The following is a 23,997-nucleotide window of genomic DNA, read 5'->3' as shown; positions in this document are numbered from 1 at the left end:
AACCCTTGACTTTGCAAGAAATAAGTGGCAACGTTCAATCTAAAAAAAAAAAAAAAAAAATTCCTCTATAAAACTGAGATTAAGCTTCCCCTCAAGGACAGACTGCATTTAACTACCTTTGCATAGCTCATTCTGGGAATTTAGCTGAATTACATTACGTAAGTAGAGCCAAACAAAAATAGTTATGAAAATATCTTGTTAAGTTTCAGCAGACATTATTCTGAGAAGTCATGGAAGTCAGAACAGTCATCATGGGTTAACACGAAGCCTGCCGGTGCGGAGAACAAGCATGCTGCATTCCTTGGAGTACTGTGCTGTGCTCTTCGCTGTGTCACAAAGAAGCAAACGAGCTTTGCTAAAGAAAGCTTGGACCCCCAGTAGTGCAAACAGTGGAAATCAACTGCAGTATCAGTTTGCTTACTGAGTTACTCAGTCTAAATCAGCAGTTTTACATAAATATGGTGCTAGCGTTGTTTTCTTCAGAGAAGCAGTCTCTCTCTGCAGAACTATCGTTAAATATTCACTCACTCAACATCAAAGCTGAAAGTGCTCACTTCCAGAACGCTATTAAGCAAAGTTTTAAAAAAAAAAAAAAGTACTGCCAACACTAATTTACAAAGCATGTGTTGTTCAACGCATCCTTACACTGAGCTGAAAAGCCATCTCCACCATATGCACATTACTCAAGACAGCTTTCCTTTAATGTTGACAAGAACAAGATGCTTCACTTTCTGTTTCAAAGCATTCTTTTTCTTTTTTCTTTCGGGGGGCAGCAGTGGGGTAAAGGATATCCAAATGACAACAAACCAAACTAAGGAGTAGAAGTACTTCACAACATCAAAGTTCCATTTCTAGGCTGCATTAGGGCAACTCAACATTTGACAGGAGACACGAGGAAAGCAAGTTCTAGAAAGCGCAGAGAACCGCTTTTATGCAGACAGGAATTTTTCAAGGCAGACTCTCGATTCAAATCAAGCCTTTCAAATAGAGAATAACCTGTAATCAAAACCCAAATATGCAAAAACCTTGCATCCAAAAGTGCCCTAGAATTTGCCTTGTATTGGAATTCAACAACTTCAGATTGGCATCTGCTTTACAGACGCCTGCCCTGGCAACTTTGTGTATTATGAGCACATTCAATCCATGTGCTTTCATTAAAAGCCAGAGGTGTCTAAACCACAAATTCTGTCCCACTGACAAATGCACATCTTTTGACAGATTTACACCATTCCTACCTAGAGATGACATCTGTGTCTTCTCTGTGTACCTTCTGCTTTAGTTCCTGCAGGATTGGCGTATCTTTTAAGGAGTTCCTATTTACAGCTTCGCAGTCCTGGAGCCTGGTCTTGATACTACTGCAATGATTTCATGCTTACCAACACTCCTACGTGCCGCAATGCCAAGAACTAACAGAGAACCATGGATAGAAATCAGCAGGTTTCTCCATGAAGCAACTCCTTTCTTGGAAGAGTAAGGCACGCACGCACACACCCTGCGGTAGCTTTTCAGTTCTGTGCAGACTTAGGGGCTTACAGGATCAGCTAATCAGCATGGCAGATGGCAGGGAACATGCCACTGCACTGCTGAGATGGTTGCCAGATGTGATGCTTCCAGGAAACCTCTGGTATGTAAGGAGAATTAAACTTTTAAACCTAGCAGACCAGTCCCCCAGTGCCGCAAGACATTTTAATTGGCAACAACTTTGAGTGCAAACAGATAATTTCATGGGCTTTCTGACTAAGACATTGTAGAGCACAGGATCAGGGTATTTGGATTTTACGACTCTAAAAAAGGAAGTTTTCAGGCCAAGCACGGAAGTTAACTGTTCTTAACTTATAATAAAAGAACGACAGATTCACATGACTTAAAGTTTTCATAGCTATCTTCATTGCAAAAGGAAAGACAGTATGCAACTATGTACAAAACTCAAATGTGACCATTTCCTCATGTTTATTTGGTTATGACCTTGAGGAGTACTTATTGACCAACGGCATCCCAGAGCAAGCTAAGATCTTCTCTCTTACATACAACAGATTAAGAAGTAAGTGTGATGCATTTCTCCCTGTGACCGCAGTGCAAGACTGCTCAGACAAGCAGTCCCAGGACAGGACGAAGCTGCTGGACCACCTTGCTCAGCTGCTGCAGGAGGGGACAGCGGGGTCTCAGCCCTGGCTTTCCCAAGGCAGGAGTACTGCACGGTCAGCACACACGCAGTCCAGACCACTCACCTGCGTTTGCATCCACCTCAGTTAGCTAGGAAAGGTCTATTTTATGGATTGAAAAATAACAAATTACTGAGCCGCTCAGAGATGGAGGCCTGTGATTGCACTGCAGTTCTGCTAACTAGCTCAAGAAAAAGCATAATGCTTCAGAAAAACATAAAAGAAAATGTTTTACACTGTAGAGAAAAGCCCTAGCTCAAGCTTCCTGCGTCCAGGAGCAGATGAGGAATTTATGGGCAGTTTTGGTTTTCAAAGAAGCTCCTCTTATCCTTACGTTTCCCTTTCAAACTTGCTAGTTTTTGCAAACTACACTTTTCTTCCTCCTTTGTGATGATTTCATCCGGACACAAATGGACGATTGCTTACTGCAATTTTAGATTTAGATGAGGAAGCTATTGGAAAAAGTTTGTTGTGAGTCACAATGTGAAAGTTGATCCTGGTCCCAAAAGGGATATTGAGGTTTCTGCTGCTACTGCTTCTGGGAAAGAAAAAGAAAAAAAAAAAAAGGAGGGGTGGGGGGATGGACACAACCAAACAACAGGAAAAAAATAAAACAGAAAAACAAAGAAGGGTTTTTACAGAAGAAATTACAAAGCCTGCCTGCCTCAGAGAACTGCAGGCTTGTAAAGCTCTTCTATCAGCCAAAGCCTTATCTGACCCTCTCCTCTCTTCCTTGCTCCATAAATAACATGACAAGAGGGTAGATGGAAAGAGATGAAAAGTTGGATTGTGTGCCTTCTGGGGACGATCTGAAAAGCCTTTTGCATCATCCTGCCTGATCCTTGCCCTGGTGCAGAAGACCGCCAGCCAGAGGAGGAGCAAGCAGGGCAGGACTCACCCTGGGGCGAGCTGCCTCGGCCGGGCAGCGCTCAGAGCACCCGGCTGCAGCGGGGCCACCGGTACGTCGGGCAGCCCCGGCACTGGGCAGGACTCTCCTGAGGAGACGGCGGCACCCTGGCACCCTTCCTTGCCCATCGGGAGCCAGGGCTGGGCACGTGCCAAGCGCAGGCAAGGAGCTGGAGCGCTTCCCAGCGGCACACCTCTGCTTGTCTTCACAGAGCTGGTGGCCTGGTCTACTGCCAAGCCCGGACTAAACTCGGGACCGCATCTCAGACCACAGACCCAGCTGTAAGAAGGAACAGCGTTTGCTGCCAGTAAGTGCTGTCCTGCTCACTGTAGGAAACCCGGCTGCCAACTCACAGACCTGTGTCATGCCTCTCAAGCTGTATTTCTGCTTTCTGAACAATCAAAGAGAATCTGTACCTTCCTGAAGCGTGCTTCAGCTAAACAAAGTGCTATCCACAACCACCAGGCTTCTCCGAGGACCCCAGCCCTGCCTGAGACGCTCACCAATGCCAGAGCCCTGGTAAGGGGACGCGTGTCAGCACCGCCGCCACCCCCTGCGAACTGCCCCCGGGTCTGGCAAAGCACCGGGACAATGCTGCTCCCCCTGGCTGCTCGCAGCCCGTCTGCAGCGCGTGACACCCGCATAGAGCAGGGAAGCAGGAAAATGGGCCCCTTCGAGCCCCCAGCAGAGAGAGGAGAGGGCCTGAGCAGAACACGGGACCGTGAGGATGCCGGACGAGCAGGAAAGCAGCTGGCACGGGGAACAAAATGGGCCAGGCCGTGCAGGGCAGGGGTGCAGAACGGTCACGCTCGTGACATGGCACGGGGCAGCAGGACAGAGGAAAGGGACGCAGCAGCCACTCCTCTAAGCACCACGGGCCACCGGGTTCACTGCAGCAGCCATGCAGGCAGACGGGGCCTGCTCCCTGCTGCCGGGCTGTGCCCCAGGCTGCACGAGCCAGAGCAGGGTTAAAACCTGCAACCTCTGGCACTCACCGCTTCTTCCTGAGCTACCAGCCTAACCCTCTTCTCTCCCAAGACATCTGAAGAGCAATGACTCTTTAGGTCAGATGGATTTCCTTCGGTTTGCCTGGGAAATGGAAGCCTGATGACTTGAGACAGGACACACGAAGTCTGCAGGACAGGAATGCTAAAGCTGCCGCCCACCAGCACACACGGCATTTCACACAGCAGAACCTGTGAGAACCGTACCAGAGAAGCATGCTGTTACCGGCAAATCCCCGGGGGAGCCACAGGTGAAAGAGCCAGAGGTGTGGTAGTGCAGCAGGGACTGCGAGGAGAGGAGGGTGCCCAGATGCTGGAGGAGGTCAGCCTCTGACACCCAGATCCTCCACAGTCCCCAGGCGGCCAAACCTCCACATCACGGCAGCTGCCCACCGGGCCTGTGCTCAGACTCTCAGAGAAGCTGAGTGCTCAAAGTTCATCTGAGATGAAATGTAAGGCACTGTAAGAACACTAAATGAAATCAACCTCCAAATTCATCACCTGAAGGCAATGATTAATTGACCATCATGGCTTCAACCAGGGAGTCTTAGAAATAAAAGAGGGATAAGAACACTCACGATAATGAAAGGCAATTTTGTTAAGGTCTCTGAAGATATCACCGTTATTTCACTGAGAGAGATTCAATGCAATTAAGGAGACTATTAATTCAAGATACCAAGCCTTGGCTCTGAGTACAGGACGCGTACACTGCAGCAAAGCATTAGCAGGCCACGCTTGGGCCCCTCCTAGTAAGGACATACACGCTCACAGAAGGAAAGTCCATGAGGAAATTGTGTGTTCAAAGGCGGGCTCGGGTCGTGCACTGTGAAGCCAAGATCAAGTCATGTACTACATGTTTATTAACACTACTGTATACCATTTACAAATTTTACTTTAATATAAACATCAATGCTTTCCCAGATTAATAAGAGATTACATTTGATTATCCTTTACCATATATTTCAGCTGGTTTTGTGCTTGGCTTTGAAGCCTCTCAGTAAACATATAGGAAAACAGGAAGGGAGGAAGACGGACGTGTGGCTAAGTTGAAAAAAATATAATAATAATAATAATTTGAAAAAAAGAAAGAAAATAGCCATACACCAGGGATTTATCACTTGTCCCAAGAATAAATCTCTTGGCGTTTGAGCACGCCCCGAGCAAACACGACATGAACTCCTGTTCAGGACACTCCCATTAACAAAAACAGAAGCTATCAGGGTAGCAAGCTTTATAGAAAAGGTCACAGCAAGGCCTGGGAACAGCTTGGAGAAAGAAAACAGCAACCCTTAAGCCTACTGCTTGGCTAACTGCACAAATGTGTCTTTTTTGAAACCAATTCAAAGCTGATCTTCGTGGAAGTACGTGTAAGTACACTAAAATAGCACCGACCAGCTGTAGCACTTGACATTTCGACCACATTTGGTGAAGCGGCTCACCAACTTTTTGCTTCTGGAGATCAAGCTCGATTCTGAAACTTCACCACTATCAACATAGATAATGAAGATAATATTTCAAAGCATTCACTGAAAAAACTGGCAGACTACCCAGCTGCAAAGGAATAACCCAATGGGTAAAGCAGAAAAAACAGGAGACTTCACTCTAACCTGTAAGTAACGATCTGCTGCAGCTTACACCATTCCTACAGTGATTCGTGTTGTAAGGCAATTGTAAAAGGGGTATTCTGTAAATTTATTTGATAGCTGAAAAGTCCTTCCAGGTGAAAGATCACACCTCTCCGTTACACATTTCTGTATGTTATTAACATTCTTGAACATTTTTTTTGAAACTTTTAAATAACTACTGCTGTAATTTTAAAAAAGAATAATAGACAAGGGACAACAGGAAATCATTCAGGTGCTATGCAAGCCACAAACAAGTTACTTAAAACACAATTGAACTGTAAATAAATACAACAGACAAGGCAAATGCCTATTAGTCTGAGACATGGAGCAGACTAAAGCTGCTGCACCTAAAGCTGCCGATCTGCACAGACAGGGATTGTTCTGGATTTGTGTAAACAGCTGAGGTGTAATCAGCAAAAGATATTCTTCTTAAGCAACTATTTCTGTTTTAATTTTTGATCAAAGAAACATAACTAATTTAAAACATCAGAAATGGCACTAAAAAACAAACATGATCGATTAATAAAGAATATTAAAGGGAACAATTTTTTCTGAGACATTTGTCTCCTTTTAAATAGCCAGTTTTAGGACAATAAAGCTATCAGTCATTAAAATATCTCACTGACACATTTGTACAGGAATAATTCCAAATTTGATAGATCCATTGCTACTAAAAGCTGGTCTCTTTAGTCCTCTAAGCAAATCACCAACAGACTGTTCCATATACCATAGTCCTAACTTTTACAATCACTGCTGCTGAATTCAAATATTTAACTGATGGGAGACAGGAAGGATTTGGAGATTTTTTTGTAAGACTTAATTAAAAAGCCTAGAATATTTGGGTTAGATCTGAAAATGATTCCATATACAAAACAGCTCAAAGCATTGCCCAGGTTTCAGTGTGAATACCAGGAATCAGATACCGATGTGGGCTCTAATCTTTCAAAGATAAAAGACCGCATTTTTAGAAGAGCTCAGAGCCTTGTCTAAAAATCAGAAATGAAAACAGAATGAAAATTTCAACTTCTCATCAGGAAAATGAGGCTGTTAAATTTCATACATAAAAAAAGTAGCACAGGGACCCCTGGACAGTAAGAAGAAACGAAACAATTACTGGTGGTTTTTGCAAGACTGAAATTCTCCCCTCGAGTGTTCTCACAACCAAACGAGCTCACGTTGCCCTTCAAAAGCTTGCTATTTTAACGAGCAAATAAATGATCTTATCTACAACAGCTCTTTATACCAGTTGGCTCTCCTCACTGGCTTTGTCCTTCAGAACACCAGAAATTAATCATAAATGCTGAGAAAACATAACATATGATCTAACTGTCTGGAAAAATTTTGGTCAGGAAAACCTGCTATAAAATGATGTCAATGCCAAATGCTGTCTGCATTAAATGAGCCATTTTACGTGGTACACCATCTCCTGACATGTTAACAACAAGTTCTTTGCTGAAGTCATTTCCGAGCTCCCCAGAAGCCACCCGTGGAAGGCAGCACAGGGAGCACGGCTCGGGCAGCTGGAACGCTGTGATCCGTGGAGGCGCTGAGCCCCGGAGATGTGCCCAGCCACAGGGCAGGGTGCTCAGCGTGCTCAGCACCTCCACCAGTCCCCCGGTCACGTAATTCATCCCCACTGCCCGCTTCCCAGGCTGGTGCAGCAGACCAAGTTGCTTTGATCTAACCTGGAAGTAACAAGTTACTTTATTTTCCTCATCACTAGGTCACCTGAAAATGTCAGCCTATTTTATTTATTATTTTTTTTTCCTAAATGGCGAGCAGATGGGGAGGAAAAGAAGGAAGAGAGGAATAAACTGAACAAATGCTCAGTAGTCAGTTCTGCGTCAGGTTTAGAAACAGATGTTTTACATCCATCTTGAAATGAGAATGCACTTACAACTGTAACCAAAAAAAAAAAAAAAAGTCAAAACCTTCTTTTATTGCAACACTGCATACTCTGAAGGATGCCAATGGGACTCCTCTCTGCCTAGTCACTGGCAGGAAATGTTGGGAATGCACTGAACCTACAAACTTGGGGGTTGTTTTTGCAGACACAAGGAATGAGAAACACAGACACAGAATCATAAATTTATAAGGTATTGTGTATGCCATGTTACACGAATAAGTTGAATTCTATTTATTCTTTCTTCCCGCAAGAATTATATAGCCAACCAAAAAAATACACACAGCCAGGAGCAATATAATCCCAAAAAAGAGATGTCACAAAAGATGTGGTGGCTTTATTCCATGTTTGTTTGTTTTTTTTGTTGAAATAACACTTGACTGGCTACAGGGTATCGCCAGTTTCTCTCAATCTGAGCAACTTGGCTGCTCTCTTCAGGTAGAAATGAGGAGGAAAAAAAGTCCAGGACTTGCACAGGACTGCTGCTGTCCTGTGCAAAGCAAAGGGCTGCAGACAGACCAAGGTTAAGGGTCAGGGTGAGATCCTGCCCACCAGGTCAGCCAAGGGACTACAGTGCTTGGTGATGCTAAGCAGGAACACTGACAGAAGGGGTGACTGTGTAGGGCTTGGGGATGAGATGCACACGGGAGGAAAAAGCAGACTTGGGACTTGGCACTTGGGACGGACAGTACAGAAACCCTGGCAGTAACATTGGGACTGGCAAGTCACGTATCTTAAGAAAACCCCAAAGGACTTTCTGATTTGGAGGAAAGCAGCAGTTCAGTGACCTCCTGCGGCAGGAGATGGCATCCCATGGACCCACCGTGTGCCCGGCAGCTCCGCTCCTCTGGGCAGCACAGCCGGGTGCCTCCAGAGAGCAAGTAGGGACAAGGCCTTTCAGAAAGAGCTGCGTGTCGGACTAGGTGACAGCAAGAGCAGACACATTTTATCACGAACACAAATGACACGGTGCACATGACAGGGACAGAAGGCCCCGATCTTACCCACACAGGTTGTGCTCCAGGTTGAACACGGCTGCTGCCTCTGTGGCTCTGTCCCTGACAAACGGTGAAGTCCTGCTGAAAGGCCCAGGGCTCCCCTGCAGCACTTATCCCTAGGTGGGCTATACAGGAGAGGCACTGGGGAAGCCCCCAGCACCCCAGGGTTACACTGTCCTACCTGGCAGCACACACGGCTCTAACAACTGTCCTGTCCTGTTCCACACAGCTCAGCCGGCAGGAGAGGCTCCGTGCCTGAGAATGAAAGGCTCTCTAGACCCTTAATACCTTAAGAAAAACCACCATAGCAGTGAAATCAAGAAAGGTAAGAATATGTCATTGGTACTAAAAGATTTACAAAGTCTGCCTTGTCCTTTTTTTAATCAACCATGGCCAGTTGACAAATGTGCTAGCACCAAAATTGAAATTTGTCTAGGGTTTCCTCCATGCTGCTAGAGACAGTGTAGTTATAAAGTTGTAAGCAGAGAAGCAGAGATCCTCCTACTTCCCGCAGTCTCACCCCAAACCTTACCCATTATCATCACATAATCCTAACACACCTGTTCACCTGGTAGTTTTATTCCAACACCCACTGACCACACCATCTATTCCCATTGAAAACCCAACCAAACAGAAACGAATGCCTCAACAACTCGAGCTTAAACTGAAGGACAGGACTGCAGGTCTCCTTATGGGAGAACAACCACGCAGAGATTAACTGAAGGCTCTGGGTGCAAGCAATGGTAATTCATGCTCCATTTTTCCACTTAGAAAGCAAGTTCCAAACCAGCAACTGAGTTTGTCAGCCTTTATAGCATCTTCAAAAGAGATACACAAAACAATACACCAAATGAAACAATTCTACCTATGTGAAATAGAGATCCCATTTCCAGTTACTGCAAAGTTGAATTCAGATTCCAATCTGCTACACAGGGGCAACAGCCACTGACTGTGAATTGTGGCAACATGGAAAACACTTTCTAATAGGCAGGCTGGGCTTTTTTCCCTTTCTTTCTTTCTTTTTTTTTTCCCCACCCAGCTCTGTGGTATGTGGCTTCCAGTTGCCTTAGTTTTCATTTGCCAGTGAAGCAGCAATATATCTGTATTTGTTCAGCCTTTGCTACAGAGGGTAATCCACCCCCATACGCCTTCTGTCGAAGGAAAGCAGACAGCAGATGTGATTTCTCGGGCCCTTCATGGGGATCATCTAAAATTTAAGTCTGAATGACTTGAGAGCACAGTTCTAGCTTTTATTTCATGCTGATACACAGACCCCTGTATGTTGTGCTACAAAAAGTAAAAATTTAAAGCAAACTGTGCTAGCTGCACATAAGGCTTTCCTTCAAGTGAGCATTAGAAAATATGGGCATATACTACTTATTCCCAGTCTTGGCTAACAGAAGCATGTTTACCATGACTGTACACAGAACAGAACAGTTGTACAAGGAATATTTATATCCCTAACATGTTTCCTGGTTAAACCAGTGCTAAAAATACATTCTGGTCCTTAAGGTTTGATGTAATGCACTTAAGAGTCACTGAACCATTGTGGCTCAGTCCCGTTTTAAGTTCCCAGCACATAGGCTCACATATACAGAAAAGGAGGGTACAGGTCTCGAAGACAACGGACTCAAGTCCAATCTAAAAACAAATGGATTTTCAGAACAGCAGCATGCCCTTGAATATCATCCAAAAGTGAGACTGAATCACTTGGAAAATACTTACTATGCATCCCCCTTGGAAATGAAAATGTGATTTCTCAGAAGTATGCCAAGTTTACTTTGAAACAAGAGTAGAAATCTCATACTAATTAATGGAAAGCACACCACCATTTTATCTTACTGAGATAATCTTTCCTCTGCTTCTAGGAACAAAGATATTGTAAGATGTTCAACTCCAGCACAAACTCCTCGGGAAACAACTGCAGTTACGACACAGTAATAACTAAGACAGTCATTCCCCTGGTCTACTGTTTAATTTTCATAGTAGGATTCCTGCTGAACAGCGTGGCAGCATGGATCTTTCTATACGTCTCTAGTGAGAAGAGTTTTATTGTCTATCTCAAAAACATCGTTGTTGCTGATCTCCTGATGAGCTTGACGTTTCCTTTCAAAATTCTTGCTGATTCAGAAATTGCACATCCACAGCTCAACATGTTTGTGTGCAGATACTCTGCGGTTGTTTTTTATACAAATATGTATATTGGAATAACATTTTTTGGCCTCATAGGTTTTGACAGATACTATAAAATTGTAAAGCCTTTATTCACCTCCTTTGTTCACACGGTTAACTACAGTAAGGTTATCTCTATAATCATATGGTTATTGTTTATGTTTATATCCCTTCCAAATATGATTTTAACTACTGAAATCTCTAAAGCAAATTATTCCAGAAAATGTATTGGTCTTAAAAGCGAGCTTGGCAGACAGTGGCACGAGGTGTCAAGTTACATTTGCACAGGGATTTTCTGGATTGTTTTTCTCCTACTAATCATTTTTTATACTTCAATATCAAAAAAAATATATAGCTCCTATAAAAAATTCAGAAGGAACTCAGACGTTACCAAGAGAAAAACCAGTCGTAATATATTCAGTATCATGTTTGTATTTGTCATTTGCTTTGTACCTTATCACTTCTGCAGAATACCATACACTTTAAGTCAAACTAGCTCACAGTTCAACTGCCAGTCACAAAGAACTCTGTTCTATGCAAAGGAGTTTACTCTCGTGTTGTCTGCTGCAAACGTGTGCCTTGACCCCATTATTTATTTTTTCCTCTGCCTACCTTTTAGAGAAAAGCTGTATCAAAAACTGCACCTCAAGATGAAAACTTCACATGAGGTTGACATTTCTAAATCTAGAAGATCAAACACGCTTCAGGAAAGTGTGAATATTCTGTAAGTTTAGGTCTGTAAAATAACACATGCTTGAAAGTTACTCAAGAACACAATGTCTCAGAAAGACACTGTGCTGAGAAACAGCAATAAAACAGAAAAAAAAAGTTTCTGAGTAAAATACCAAGTGGTGTTTCTCTCTATAAAAAGATTTTTGCATGCTATCAGTATATTTACTATGTGTTATTTCAACTGATGCTATGATTGCATTATGGTGTGATATGATCTATCCGGATCTCCAAAAAAAGAGAGAGGAATAACTGGAACAAAACATTCTGGGGCTCCAGTGCACAGTTCTCTGAAAGGATTATCCAACATCCTAACCATCAAATTGATCTTGTGCTCCTCGTGAAGCCAGGCACGACACACATGCATAGCAGGAAAACAGCCTGAAGGGCCTGGGAATGACTGATTGTCCCACCTCGACTGGAGCAGACTGCTCCAAAGCAGCATGAAAAGCTGAGCACAAGCCCCTCTCTGACTTGGCCTCTACCAGCCAGCTGCAGAGTACCGAGATCCTAAGGGGAAGTTCTGTGGGTATTCACCAGCTCGCAGAGCAAAGCCATGGTACCTTCCAAAAAACCAAGCCCAGTGAAGGCAGAAGGGCTCAGGGTACGTTCAGGCTCACTCCCCACCCACCCCAGCTACTCCCATATCCTCCCTTTCTCCCAGCCTCTCCCCACCCTGTGCATCAGCCAGCAGCCCGCTCCGTGAGGAGCTGGCCCCAGCTCGGAGGCACCGCCACCTGTCCCTCTCCATCGCTCCTGCAACCACGCTTCCCAGACCTCGCCTAGGTCTTTAGACGCCTTTCTCCAGCACTGACCAGGAGCGGGCTCTTTCCTCGTGCCTGTCCCTGCTGCGAGACACCACCACCCACGGCGGGGACCAGCAGAGGGACCCGCGCTGCCCGGCTCCTTGCAGAGGTGGGCACGCGGCCTGGCTGCACGTGTAATGCTGTGTGCTCAGGAGAGAAAATAGCAGTTATTGCAGCTGAGCCCCAGAAAGCATCCAAAAAGTCTTCTGTAGCTGAGTACACAGAAGGTGGAGACGTGTCAGAAGTAATCCCAACACCAGAACCACCCACATAAGTCTTTGGTGCACCCAGTTCGAACCACAAGGCACCTAATGGTTTTATAGGTCACCAGATTTTTTTGTTTCTTTTTTCCATGTTTAGATGTTATTTTTCCTTTTTCCTCAGAACTGATTTAACCATTTTGGCAGAGATGCTGCTCACACCAGCACCCCATTCTTTCTTTGCACCACCCTTCCGATCCCTAGGGGTCAGCCTAAGCATTCATCATGGAAGATTTCAAACCCAAAGTCAAAAATTCAGCAAAGCTTAAGTGCATTTTTGGTGGCTTATGATGAGAAGTGCTCAGCAACCTTAATTACAGCAAAATCTACCACCTGCACCTGTAATTTACAAACAACAGTGATCACCTACATTAGATATATAGACAGGGGTATAGGATGAAACAATTAGCAGTATAAACAATTACAACTCAGTAGTCTCATGTTCTCATGTTTCCTCTCCTCTTGAAACACTTGTGTTGGAAGTGTAGACCATTTCTGAGTGATGTTTGGCCTGACTGAGGAAAAAAAAAAGACTGAATCCTGCATTTCAAGTTAAAAATAAATAAAACTATGCAAAGATTGGCTTTGCATGGTGAGCATAACACCATAAAATTAGTTCACATTTGCTCAAAACTGAACACAGGATCATTCCAGATTATGAAGCTTTGCAAACATCTCAACAAATATGGTCTGAACTTTCATCTTATGACTAAACCTAAAACCAGACATTCTTAACTTGTTTTTTCACAAGGCTATGGTACATGACTTGTAAATTCCTGTGGATTCTCAACTACAACAGAGTGCTAATGTTGCTTTTTCAGTATTGTAGTCAGTACCTCAGCCCTCCTAGCTTGGTTTAAAGAAAAAAAAAAAAAAAGGTAAGGAAGGTGGGTAAAGTAAAAGCATTTCCCTTAAATAAAAATAGTACAGTGGGGATATATATTTTAATTGCTTCCGGCAAATGTCCAAACGTTCAGAATTTTAATTTTTAACAGAAATAATCCCTACACACTGTTAAATCTGTAAATTAGTTTACAACTCTAGAAAAAACACGCATGAGATTTCCAAAGCTTGGATTCAAGAAAATAATGAATGATGACCTATGACACTGCAAAATCCATACGCCTCTATCCCTGATCGGCCATAGAATTTAAGTCTAAGACTTACATATTAGAAGGAAAGACAGGTTTTTGTTATTTTTTTAAAAAGAAAAGATGGAGTCCAGAGGGTGTCACACACCTGAAGTCCCAGTTCAAGAACGTGGGACCAATCTGTACCCTGAGGCAGTTCTAAGGACTACAGGAAAGAGTCCACATGCTGAGGCAGACCCAACCATAAATGTCTCGTCACCCGTGCATAAAGCAAACAACAGACATTGAAAGTTTCAGGCTTGAAGTTGGCAGAAGAGTGAAAATGTCACTGCCTTCAGGTCTGCAGATATCAACAAGTTTAAGGGACTATTCACCATCAGCTCTCTAATGCAGACAGAGAAAGCAACTGTGACCATCTTCCTTACACTCCAAAAGCCACAAAAGCACGCTCCAAACTGCGGCTCTCCTTGCCACGGGTCCCAGGGCTGCGCCCGCCCGGCTCGTCCCGCAGCACCCTTCTGCCACCGCTCTGGGCACAGCACCCGGCACGGCCCCGGGCAGGGAGCTGCCGCCTGCCCCGACGCCCATGCTAGAGAAAGGAAGCAACAGAGGCACCCCTGGGTTGTTCCACGAACACTTACGTCTTTCTGGCACCTCTCTTCTAGGTAACTTCCACGTGGTTTAGCTATTTGAATGCTGGTTTTAATTGCGTCAATCAGAACATTTAAAAACCACAGATGCATTCAAAAAACACCAGTAGAGGCAGCAAGGGGAAAAGATTAACATGCTATTGGACTATGAGCAAACAGTCGCAGAGAGACAGCGAGCATTAATAGCCTGATGCCCCGGAGACCCCGGAGAGCAGTAAGCCAGGTACGTGCTTTCAGCCTTTGTTCCAGTTCCTCGTCTATGTACATATAAAGCTTGAGATCAGCTCTGCCAACCGCCTCGAAAGTCAGGTTCGAGCACTCAGCTCTCCAGCCCGTGCTCCACCCGCAGGCAGCGTTACTTGGCAGCGGCCATGCTGTACGCCTGCAGGCTCAAATCCCAGCCCGTTTCGGGGTTCAGCCCGCGGGGCTGCCCGTCGGCAGGCACGATGCCACCCCCGAGCCTGGCAGAGGCTGCACCATGAGCACAGCAGACCCCAGACCCCGCGCGGGAGCAGAGCATCAAGCCCAGCGGGCCAGAGAGCGCTGCCTGCCCCTCACCTGCACTGCGCACACCAAAACTTCACACGGTTCTGTTACGGGTTTTAGGACAATAGAGGCCACCTGCAGAAAGCTAATTACAAGGCACAAACTACTTTTTTCCTCCATTTTAAACCACTGGAGTGTTTGTAATCATTTGTGCTTATGTAAACTGTAACAGAAATTACCATACATCTGGATACGTATTTTACAGCAGAAAATAAATACGCAGATGCAGTAGTTCACTTGTATGTTAATATCTGAAACAATACAGTGAGATACAAAGTGTTGCAGTTTTAGGCTATGCAAGAACATAAATGCATTGTTCTTAGTTCCAGGAAATGCTAACAAACATACCTCCATCCCAGCTGACATTCTGGGCAGCACTCAGGCAGCAGAGCAAACCAAAACAGAACTTGGCTGGGGAGTAGTAGATTTAGTTTAAAAAAAAAAAAAAAACATAATTTTCTACTTTTCTTCCCAATAATTTCTACTGAGCCTAAAAATGAGGTAGGCAAAATTATTTAATAGCTACTTCTTTCAAATAAGCTTTTTCTAAAGGTGTCATTAAAATACGCAGTTAATTTATCCTCTGTTCAAGTAGGAAGAGAGACAGCAATTGGCAAAAACTTAGAACTGCTGAGAACAGTTTGGTCATCTGGCTAACACTTCTGCATATCAGTTTGACAGTATATTAACTTCAAAACTCCTCATACACTTTTTTTTTTTAGCAAGACTGCTACAAACATTACTAGTTTTAGATGTAGTTTAAACTGTTCCAGAGTTACAAAGGTTACAGCAATGATTATTAATCAGATGCTTAAACAGATTAGAAGCTTTCTTTTTGTATTTTTTTTGAAGCAAGCATACAAGACTGCTCTTGTAAAAATTTTTCTCTGAAGTCTATATGCTGTCATGAACAAATCCTTGTACGTTTCTAGACATTTCTGACAACAACAAAGCTCTCAAACATCTGCGAAGTAGCATGAATAGCCAGAAAAATATTTCTTCCTGACTGCATTTTTTTTCATGAAATTATTCAAGCAAAATTCTCAAATAACTACTACTGTTGGTCAGGAAAAGTTGACGTCTTGTTTTTTTGTAGGTTCTTGATATCTCCTGACAACAAAACCAACGCGCACAAGAAGTTTACCATGTCAAACGTTTCGCAATGCTATATCAAAACAGAAATGGAACCCTTCACCTATTTTTACTACTTAATTTTTCTAATGGGTTTTCTGGGGAGTTGTTTTGCACTATGGGCATTCACACAAAAAGGTCAAAAACAGAAGTGTATGAGCATCTACTTAACTAACCTCTTAACGGCAGACTTTCTGTTGACATTGGCATTGCCAGTGAAGATAATTGTTGACCTAGGAGTTGCGTCCTGGAAACTGAGAATATTCCATTGTCAAGTTACAGCCTGTTTCATCTACCTGAACATGTATTTATCAATTATATTCTTGGGATTTGTAAGCATGGATCGTTGCCTTCAGCTAATGCACAGCTGTAAGATCTACCGCATTCAGGAGCCTGGATTTGCCAAGATGTTGTCTGCAGTTGTATGGACAATGGTTCTCCTTATAACAGTGCCCAACATGGCTATTCCAATAAAAACCATTGAAGAAAGGCCCAATGCAGGGTGCATTGATTTCAAAACAAAATTTGGAAGAGACTGGCACGTGTTTACAAATTTTGTATGTACAGCAATATTCCTGAACTTTTCAGCTGTGATACTGATTTCCAATTTCCTTGTTGTTAGACAACTCTACAGAAACAAATACAGTGAGAGTTACGCGAATGTGAAGAAGGCGCTGATCAACATATTGCTTGTAACAGCAGGCTACATCCTGTGTTTTGTTCCATACCACATCGTTCGCATTCCCTACACTTTGAGCCAGAATGATGCCATAACCAACTGCTCTCTGAAGCAAACGCTCTTTCAAGCAAAAGAATCTACCTTGCTGTTTGCAGTATCAAACCTCTGTTTTGACCCTATTCTGTATTATCACCTTTCCAATTCATTCAAATTGAAAGTTACTGAGACTTTCATAGCACCCAAAGAGACAAAGGTTTTCACAGATGAAGAGACAGAACACAGAAACAAACAGCAGGTGCAGACATACGGATTGTGAACTACATGGAAACTGTGTGCAAATACAGGATATAAACAGTGACTGTGCTATTGGAAGCACGGCTACCAGGGTCAACAACATGGGTGTTGGCAGAAGGAAAAAACTTGAACAACAGTAATAATTGCTTTGTTATACATTTACATGGTAGGTCTGAACTAGAAGAACGTTTGATACTGCTTTTCAGAAATATTTCCATGTACCAGTGACAACCTATGAAGAATCAGCAACACTTCAGAATAATTTTTTTCATACTCAAATATACATTCTAATTAGTTACGGTAAACACCTGAACTCACCCTAAGTAAAATATTGCATACTACATTAAATGACTTGGTGCAATGAAGTGAAGATATTTTTTTTAAAGTGGAGTTCATTACCTGCACAGCTCTTCATAGATAAAATTAACCTAAAAGCATTTTAAAGAGTATTACTTATTCTGGAAAGCAATTTTAAGCTGAACTGTTTAGAAAATAGTGTATTCGCTTACATTTCACCTGCAGTTTTCATAAATAAAATAAATTTATTGTTCTTATCAACTTCCACTGCCTTCCTTTGCTGCTACTTCAATGAGTATGAAAAAAAGCTAACAGCACATTATTACAGAAAATTCAAGGAAATTTTAAAATGAAAATACAAATTAAGTATAAATATACAGTGCTCTCTTAGCTTGTTGTATTTATTACAATGTATAAAGCAGATGTATAAAGCAGCAACTAAGTGTATTAATAATGTATTTTACAAACACTTAAAAAAATGCATATATAAAATAGTCAATAATTAAAGTCAAAAATCAATTTAGATAGGCAAAGCCTAACTACCTGGATTAGCTTCATCTGTAAACCAAAAATATTTCAGAAACAAAAACAATCAATTTACATTTTTCAAATCCTTAAAACGTGCAAAATATAAATTAAACTTTAAGCAAGCACTCAAAAGTGGCCTTAACAGAAACATCTCATTCAGTATTCTCCTAACAACAATTCATCTGCAACGACTCATAACGCAAACTCTGTAGAGGAGGAAAATTAAAGCAAAGATAACTGTGGTTATCACATCATACACTCAGCTGACACTTCCTTTACTGGTAGGATTTAATACTGTTAAAAAGTTATCGTCGTTTCAAAATAACCATCATCACCACCAAGCAGATACATTCTAGTTCCAGGATTCCTCAGTATTTGGGCGCTTTTTCCAGTGGAGTTGAAAACATGACAAAAATAAATAAATGAATAAATAAAAAACAACCAAACGAGAGTTTGATATCTAGAATGTTAATCATGGGGCTTTATTCAGTTCCCAACAGCTCACAATTAGAATAACAGCAGCAGACAAAAATCCATACTGCAAACAACAGGGAGTGGGTGGGAGGAATCAACACCATTCCACCCCTTACATTCCAGAGCTTCTCCCTTCAGATATGTTGCTATTCATCCATTTGTCCAACTATCGAATTTTCTTTTTAGCAAAGTTTCATTAAACCCCGGAACACGGTGTTTGCAATGTGGTACTTGTCTCCTTACTCTAGTAAGTCAGCATGTATTATTATGCCTCTTACGCATTTTTCCAGTTAACGTCCTCTGGATAAAATAAAGATGCCTGTATGCTGTACTAAAGCCATCCTGCAGCATACAACACGTGCACACGGGCAGAAATAGCCTCATGTGAGCCACCTGGAAGCCCTTCAGACAAAGGTCACTCAGCTCTCTATGCAGAGAGTTCTTTCTTTAAACGCTTTGCCATCACATCAGGCAGTACCGTTACGCGCACAAAGAGAATACACTCACCAGTGGTATAGGGAAATGCGTTGCGTATTGCAAATGGCGAAGGAGGTCATAATTGGATGGAAAAATCAGTTCTCTGAGTCTTTCCCTCTTCACTGACTTCTCACTGGTAACTGAAATTCTTCTGTCTAAAGAAGAGTTCATATTCTCACAAGACTCCCCAGGCATCGGAGAAAAAATCTAAGTCATGTAAAACAAACATTTAAGATAAGTGTAACCTCTAACTTTCAAAATTCATCAATTCCAGAGATACAATTTTGTTCTTGCTTACTTCACTTTACAAATATTTGAGTGTTTTTTCAAAGACAGACAAAGCAAGGGAAACAGTAATCTAGCCTGAAATATAACCAGATACGTACATGTTATATCTCTATGCATAGCTCATTGTTAGACAAGTTTTAAACTAGCAGTATTCAGTCAGGAAAAGAAAGCATATTACAATTCAGAGCAATTTCCACTCTTATGCTGTTGTGACATGGAAAATGCGATGAGACAGTCCGGTGATTGAGGGAACATAATGAGAAGGGTGAAGTGGAAGGTGGCAGAAGACAAGAGACATTGTAGGCAGGTATGGATATGCATGAAGCCATCAATATGACAGATGCTAGGAGAAAACAGGGGTCTCAATATCCTGCAAGTGGATATGCACCAATAGGTCTGGGCACAGGAGTCCATGCAATGCAGAACGAGGACCAGTGCAAAGGAAGAAACTAGGAGATTCAAGAGTAATCCAGAATCAGGCTAACAGTTAGGAAAAGAAGAGGAGGAAACAGACTTGGAAGACAGAGCAAAGACAGCAGAGTCACTTGAAAAGCAAAAGGTATCAATTGGGGCCCCTCAATGTTAAAGACGTGGGTGTATCTGCATATTTCTTCATGCTTAACTGTACTCTGAATATGCTGGGGAGCAGAGGAAAGCGAAGAAGAGAGGAGAGTGTGTGCACATGTGTGTTTACGTGCATATGCGTGCACATGGACAGCTAGAGGACACACAGTAAAGCAATGCAGTTGTCACACAGCAGGGGTGTACAGAAGGAAGGTCATGCACCGCCAGAATGCATCAGGCACTGGCTCCAAATGACACTGGCTGTTGATGGAAGAAGCGAGGTGGTGCTAGGGGCACAGAGAGGCATTGTCAGTGACAACAGCAAGCAGCAGACACAGGCATCGAAGGCATGCAGAAAGTTGAAAGTTAAACCTACTGGAAATTCCGAACCAAAATCTGCCTTAAAGTCACTCTTGTCTACATCATCAAAAATACTAGTGGTTCCTGAGTCAATGCCCATATGTTCCATAATACTATGATCCTAATAATTGTCGGAGAGAAAAACAAGCATCAGTTACATTTTATTGAAGACCTATTCAACTGATCATAGGTAAACGCGAGCATGCCACCGATAAGAATCAAGGAAGAAGTACTGATGGTAGGAAGATTTCAGGTAACTATTTTTAAATATTTATGAAAACCTTGATTCACAAAAGTGAATTTCAATCTCAAGCCTAAATCCACAAAAGGATAGAAAAGAGCAGGAGCTGAAGGGGAAACAAAACTTCAGCATATCTCCACGTGCAGTTGTGCTCCCAGCGATACCTACAGAACAGAAGGCAGACTCTTGTACCCGCCCCAAATTTATTTGCTATTTTGTTGTACCATGAAAAGCAACTTGGAGAAACCCCCTACATCTTAGCACAGATTTGGCCATGAGACCTGCAAAACAGATGTATACATGAAATGAAAAATAAACGAGTGCACACTTTAGCTGGCCACAAGCTCCACAAGGACTGTGTAGCAGAACAACAGGCTGCATCTTATCACACAAGTACAGATGTGGCCCATGGACTGGATTTTAAAGTCATCTTCCTCTTCAATTCATTTTAGAAAAGATTAAGAACTGCTCATCTGACGGAAGACTCAGGATTGCACATGGACTGTGCATGCTGGAATCATGAGGTTTCACTTTATGCTCGTCAGTTCGTGGCTGTTCAGCACACAGTAAGCTCCTCATATCTGCAAGCAGATTACCAGGCTGGAACTGCTCATAGCTGCACCGTGCCATCACATCCCACACAACACAGGGCAGTGGGGCTTACCCCAGGCTTACTGCTGATTCCACCTGCTTAAAGCTCTCTCTACGCTTCACTAAAGCACACCTGCAAGTAAGTTTTTCCCCTGGTAAATTCAGAAGCCTACATTATACCTTTTAGTTTGTCCCGAGTTACTCAGATCACTAGAGAACTGACAGCTCAGCACATTAGCACCAAAACTGCGAAACTTAAGTTACATACAAAAGTGAAGCCAACAAATCACTTTCAGTTTTCTCTAAGTGAGAGAGATAAAGAGATAGATTGAAAAGAAAAAAAAAAAAAAGTAAAAACAGAAGAAAAAAAAAAAAAACACCAAAAACTCACATCTGAAATAGTAATGCTTTAGTGAAAAATCTACATTTTATGAAACTGAGTACCAAACATGGGGGAAATAACATGAAGCCTTACCTCCATTTTCATGTCATGATCCTTAGAATAGTGTTCATCCACAGTTTCCCCATTAGGTGAACGTGATCTAGCAGTTGCAGTGATTGACAAGTCTCCACGTGATATTAAAGTGCACATGTACGCATCATGGGAGAAAACATCATGTCGAGTGAATTCAGAAAACAGCAGCACCAAATTCACAAACTCTGTCTTCTCATGATCACTATTTGGGTCAGCTATTCAAAAACCAAAAAAAAAGGACTGTAATTTCAACATATAAATATCTGTTTCTCAGCTACCCAACTCACAAACCCCTGCAAATTCATTTTAAAGTTCTAGGGGCCTGATAAAAGTGTCTCAGGCATCCCAGACAGCTTTATCATTGCCTCTGCGGAATGAATCACTTCCCAAGTAGTGACATACAACCTGCACGTTTGCTCAAGACACACGATGGACCTCCGACAGCAGTGGATGCCAGAGCATCCTACACTATCCACATACTGCAGCTGGGCAGGTCAGCAGTTAAGCACAATGTTCTGGTGTTTATTTATTCGATTTGTCTTTGAAATAAGTGAAAAGAAAAAAGGGGGGAAAGAGGGCAAGGACGTTCCTTGTGTGCTGAAAATTTAAGTTTATTGTGAAGCTTTGGATTATAACAGACAACGCAGTGACTGTACTTCTTCTCCAAAATGTTGTTACTAGGGTAAATATTACTGTCTTGTCTACAGTGCTTTCATATTCCTAATACAAAAGTTTTTAAAGTATTTTCAAAGAACTTATTCTGTGTACTTTATTTTAACTAATAATTGTGTTCACACACATCAGGAAAAAGCTTCTTTAAAGAATTGCATGTTATTTTGCCAACGACAAAGCAAAGTCTAGAGCAATATAATTTTTAAATTAAGTTTTCATTTGCCACAGCTATATTTAATTTTACTAGTTCCATAACAAAGGAAGGTTTGCAATATTGCAGTTACCAGAAAATAGCTCTGTACCACAACAACTACTTAGCAATAAAAACCTCCGGCTACAAAACTACCAAATCTAAATCATCAACATGCACTTACAGCAAATTACGCAATACAAGCTCAAATTAATTCAATATATAACAATTTCTATTTAGAATTGTCATTTGTTGTCAAACTAACAGGCAATTTGCAGATAAACAGTCAGACCTACATTAGTCTTTCCCCCACGTATGGTAAACAGAGACATTCTTTTGATTTCCACCCTACCACACTATCCTCTCATGTTTGTTGAAACTCCCATTACACTGCAGTATACAAGTTGCAACTACACGCCCAAGAACACACCAGTTCTAAGTGAGAACTCTTCTCTGCAAACCTTCCCCTTCCTGAACTGCCCACCAAGATGCGCGGAAAGGCACAAGAAGATCCTCATACAAACACCCTCACACACGAAGTGATTTGCCCTCAGTCAAAATATAGCAGTCACATGCTTTTCATTTTTGGAGACAAAGAATCTCAACCACCATAAAAACAGTATCACACAACAAAACTATTCTGGTCTTCTAAAATAACAAGGAATATTTCAAGCAAGGAAAACGTTCCCCAGCTATTCTCCATATGCTGTCTTGCAGAGCTACCCATGTGAAGAAAGATGATACCATATTTGAAACAAGGAAATCAGAAACACAAGTCTAAATAACACAAATAGTTTGGATGGTTTTGTAAAACTTGGGTCACCAATGACACGAAAATAGAGCAACACCAATACTCCAGAGTCTGCAACAGATTTTTAAGAATTTTCTCCTTTTTCGGATGTTGAGAGTTTTCAATATCATGTTTCAAACTACTTCAAATCCCCCTCAATTTAAGGGCACCAAAAAATAAAAATAAAAACATTAACAAGTACCAGAAACACGAGGTACAATATCAGACAGTTTTATTACACCAATACATTTCTTAGAGCAACCTACAATGAACAAAGATTTTTTTTTTTTTTCAGCCCACCCGTTTGCCACCTAACAGCTTTCAGTTTCAACACTGGTGCACAATATTCAAGTCAGTCACTTTGAACATGGATTTGTCAAAAAGAGGCAAGTGTTTGGTCTTAATTATGCATGTAGTGTAAGTAATTTCCCTAAATCTTTTACAGCCTAAACAGAAATAAACGTTGTTTCTTCCAAATTTACTTTCGTGGAGGAAAAAAAAAAAATACAGAAAAATCCTATAACAAGGTAAGAATTCCAAAAATAAATACATAAGAAAATCAAGCTGGTCATCACAGAAACTGCGAAACACCTGCTACAACAAAACAATGACTTCAGAAAGCAGACAGTCATTTCTGACCCACTTTGGAATACGAGGTAGTTCATACTCACATAATGAGGGAGCCTGCGTGTCTAAAAACCTCAGCAGGACATTCTGAAAAACGGGAAGACTGGAACCTGTCAAGGAGGCTGAAGACAGAGATTCCTTTTCATCTAGGACTTCAGATTCACCACATCTCTGCACAGTTAAATACATAAAACAGCATGTATCCACACACAAACACAGCCGGTGTTCCCACAATTTGCAAGCGAGGCAGGTGTCTGTGGGATTGCTTCCTACCTCTCCATAAAATGCAGACTCGCTCTAGAATGACACTTTTCTCCCATTACCCCAGTTAGGTTATTACTGAAGTGTTTTATTCACTTTGGATTACTTATTGAAAAGGAATACCTCTCACACGTACCACCACCTGCAATGGCACAATTTCATATAGAAACAACAAATTAAGATCCAGAACTTCCTTGACCAAAGT

General features: G+C 42.1%; 3 protein-coding genes across 20 annotated transcripts in view; 2 read left to right on the top strand and 1 right to left on the bottom strand.

Moving 5' to 3' along the window:
* The window catches only part of MED12L (mediator complex subunit 12L), a 130,957-nt gene that overhangs the window by 79,850 nt on the left and 27,110 nt on the right, over positions 1-23,997 (bottom strand). For 12 of the 18 annotated variants that reach the window (XM_068691913.1, XM_068691924.1, XM_068691920.1 and 9 more), the window contains 4 exons: positions 23,576-23,702; positions 21,253-21,467; positions 19,962-20,066; positions 18,764-18,940 (listed from right to left, as the gene is read on the bottom strand). In XM_068691913.1, the coding sequence (XP_068548014.1) occupies positions 18,764-18,940; positions 19,962-20,066; positions 21,253-21,467; positions 23,576-23,702 (624 nt within the window). The remainder of the gene's footprint in view (positions 1-18,763; positions 18,941-19,961; positions 20,067-21,252; positions 21,468-23,575; positions 23,703-23,997) is intronic. The other 6 variants (XM_068691919.1, XM_068691929.1, XM_068691921.1 and 3 more) reach the window with 2 other exon arrangements.
* Positions 2,897-11,648, top strand: P2RY14 (purinergic receptor P2Y14). Its single transcript, XM_068691959.1, has 3 exons — positions 2,897-5,682; positions 8,829-8,924; positions 10,468-11,648. Exon 3 carries the CDS (start codon positions 10,486-10,488, stop codon positions 11,497-11,499), a length of 1,014 nt encoding a protein of 337 aa, XP_068548060.1. The 5' UTR covers positions 2,897-5,682; positions 8,829-8,924; positions 10,468-10,485; the 3' UTR covers positions 11,500-11,648.
* On the top strand, positions 14,378-17,511 carry GPR171 (G protein-coupled receptor 171). Its single transcript, XM_068691960.1, has 2 exons — positions 14,378-14,530; positions 15,950-17,511. Exon 2 carries the CDS (start codon positions 15,999-16,001, stop codon positions 16,977-16,979), a length of 981 nt encoding a protein of 326 aa, XP_068548061.1. The 5' UTR covers positions 14,378-14,530; positions 15,950-15,998; the 3' UTR covers positions 16,980-17,511.

The sequence above is a fragment of the Anas acuta genome, chromosome 9 (assembly GCF_963932015.1).
Source record: "Anas acuta chromosome 9, bAnaAcu1.1, whole genome shotgun sequence".
NCBI lineage: Eukaryota > Metazoa > Chordata > Aves > Anseriformes > Anatidae > Anas > Anas acuta.
Note: the sequence above shows the minus strand (reverse complement) of the source record. Positions and strands in the feature narration are given on the sequence as shown.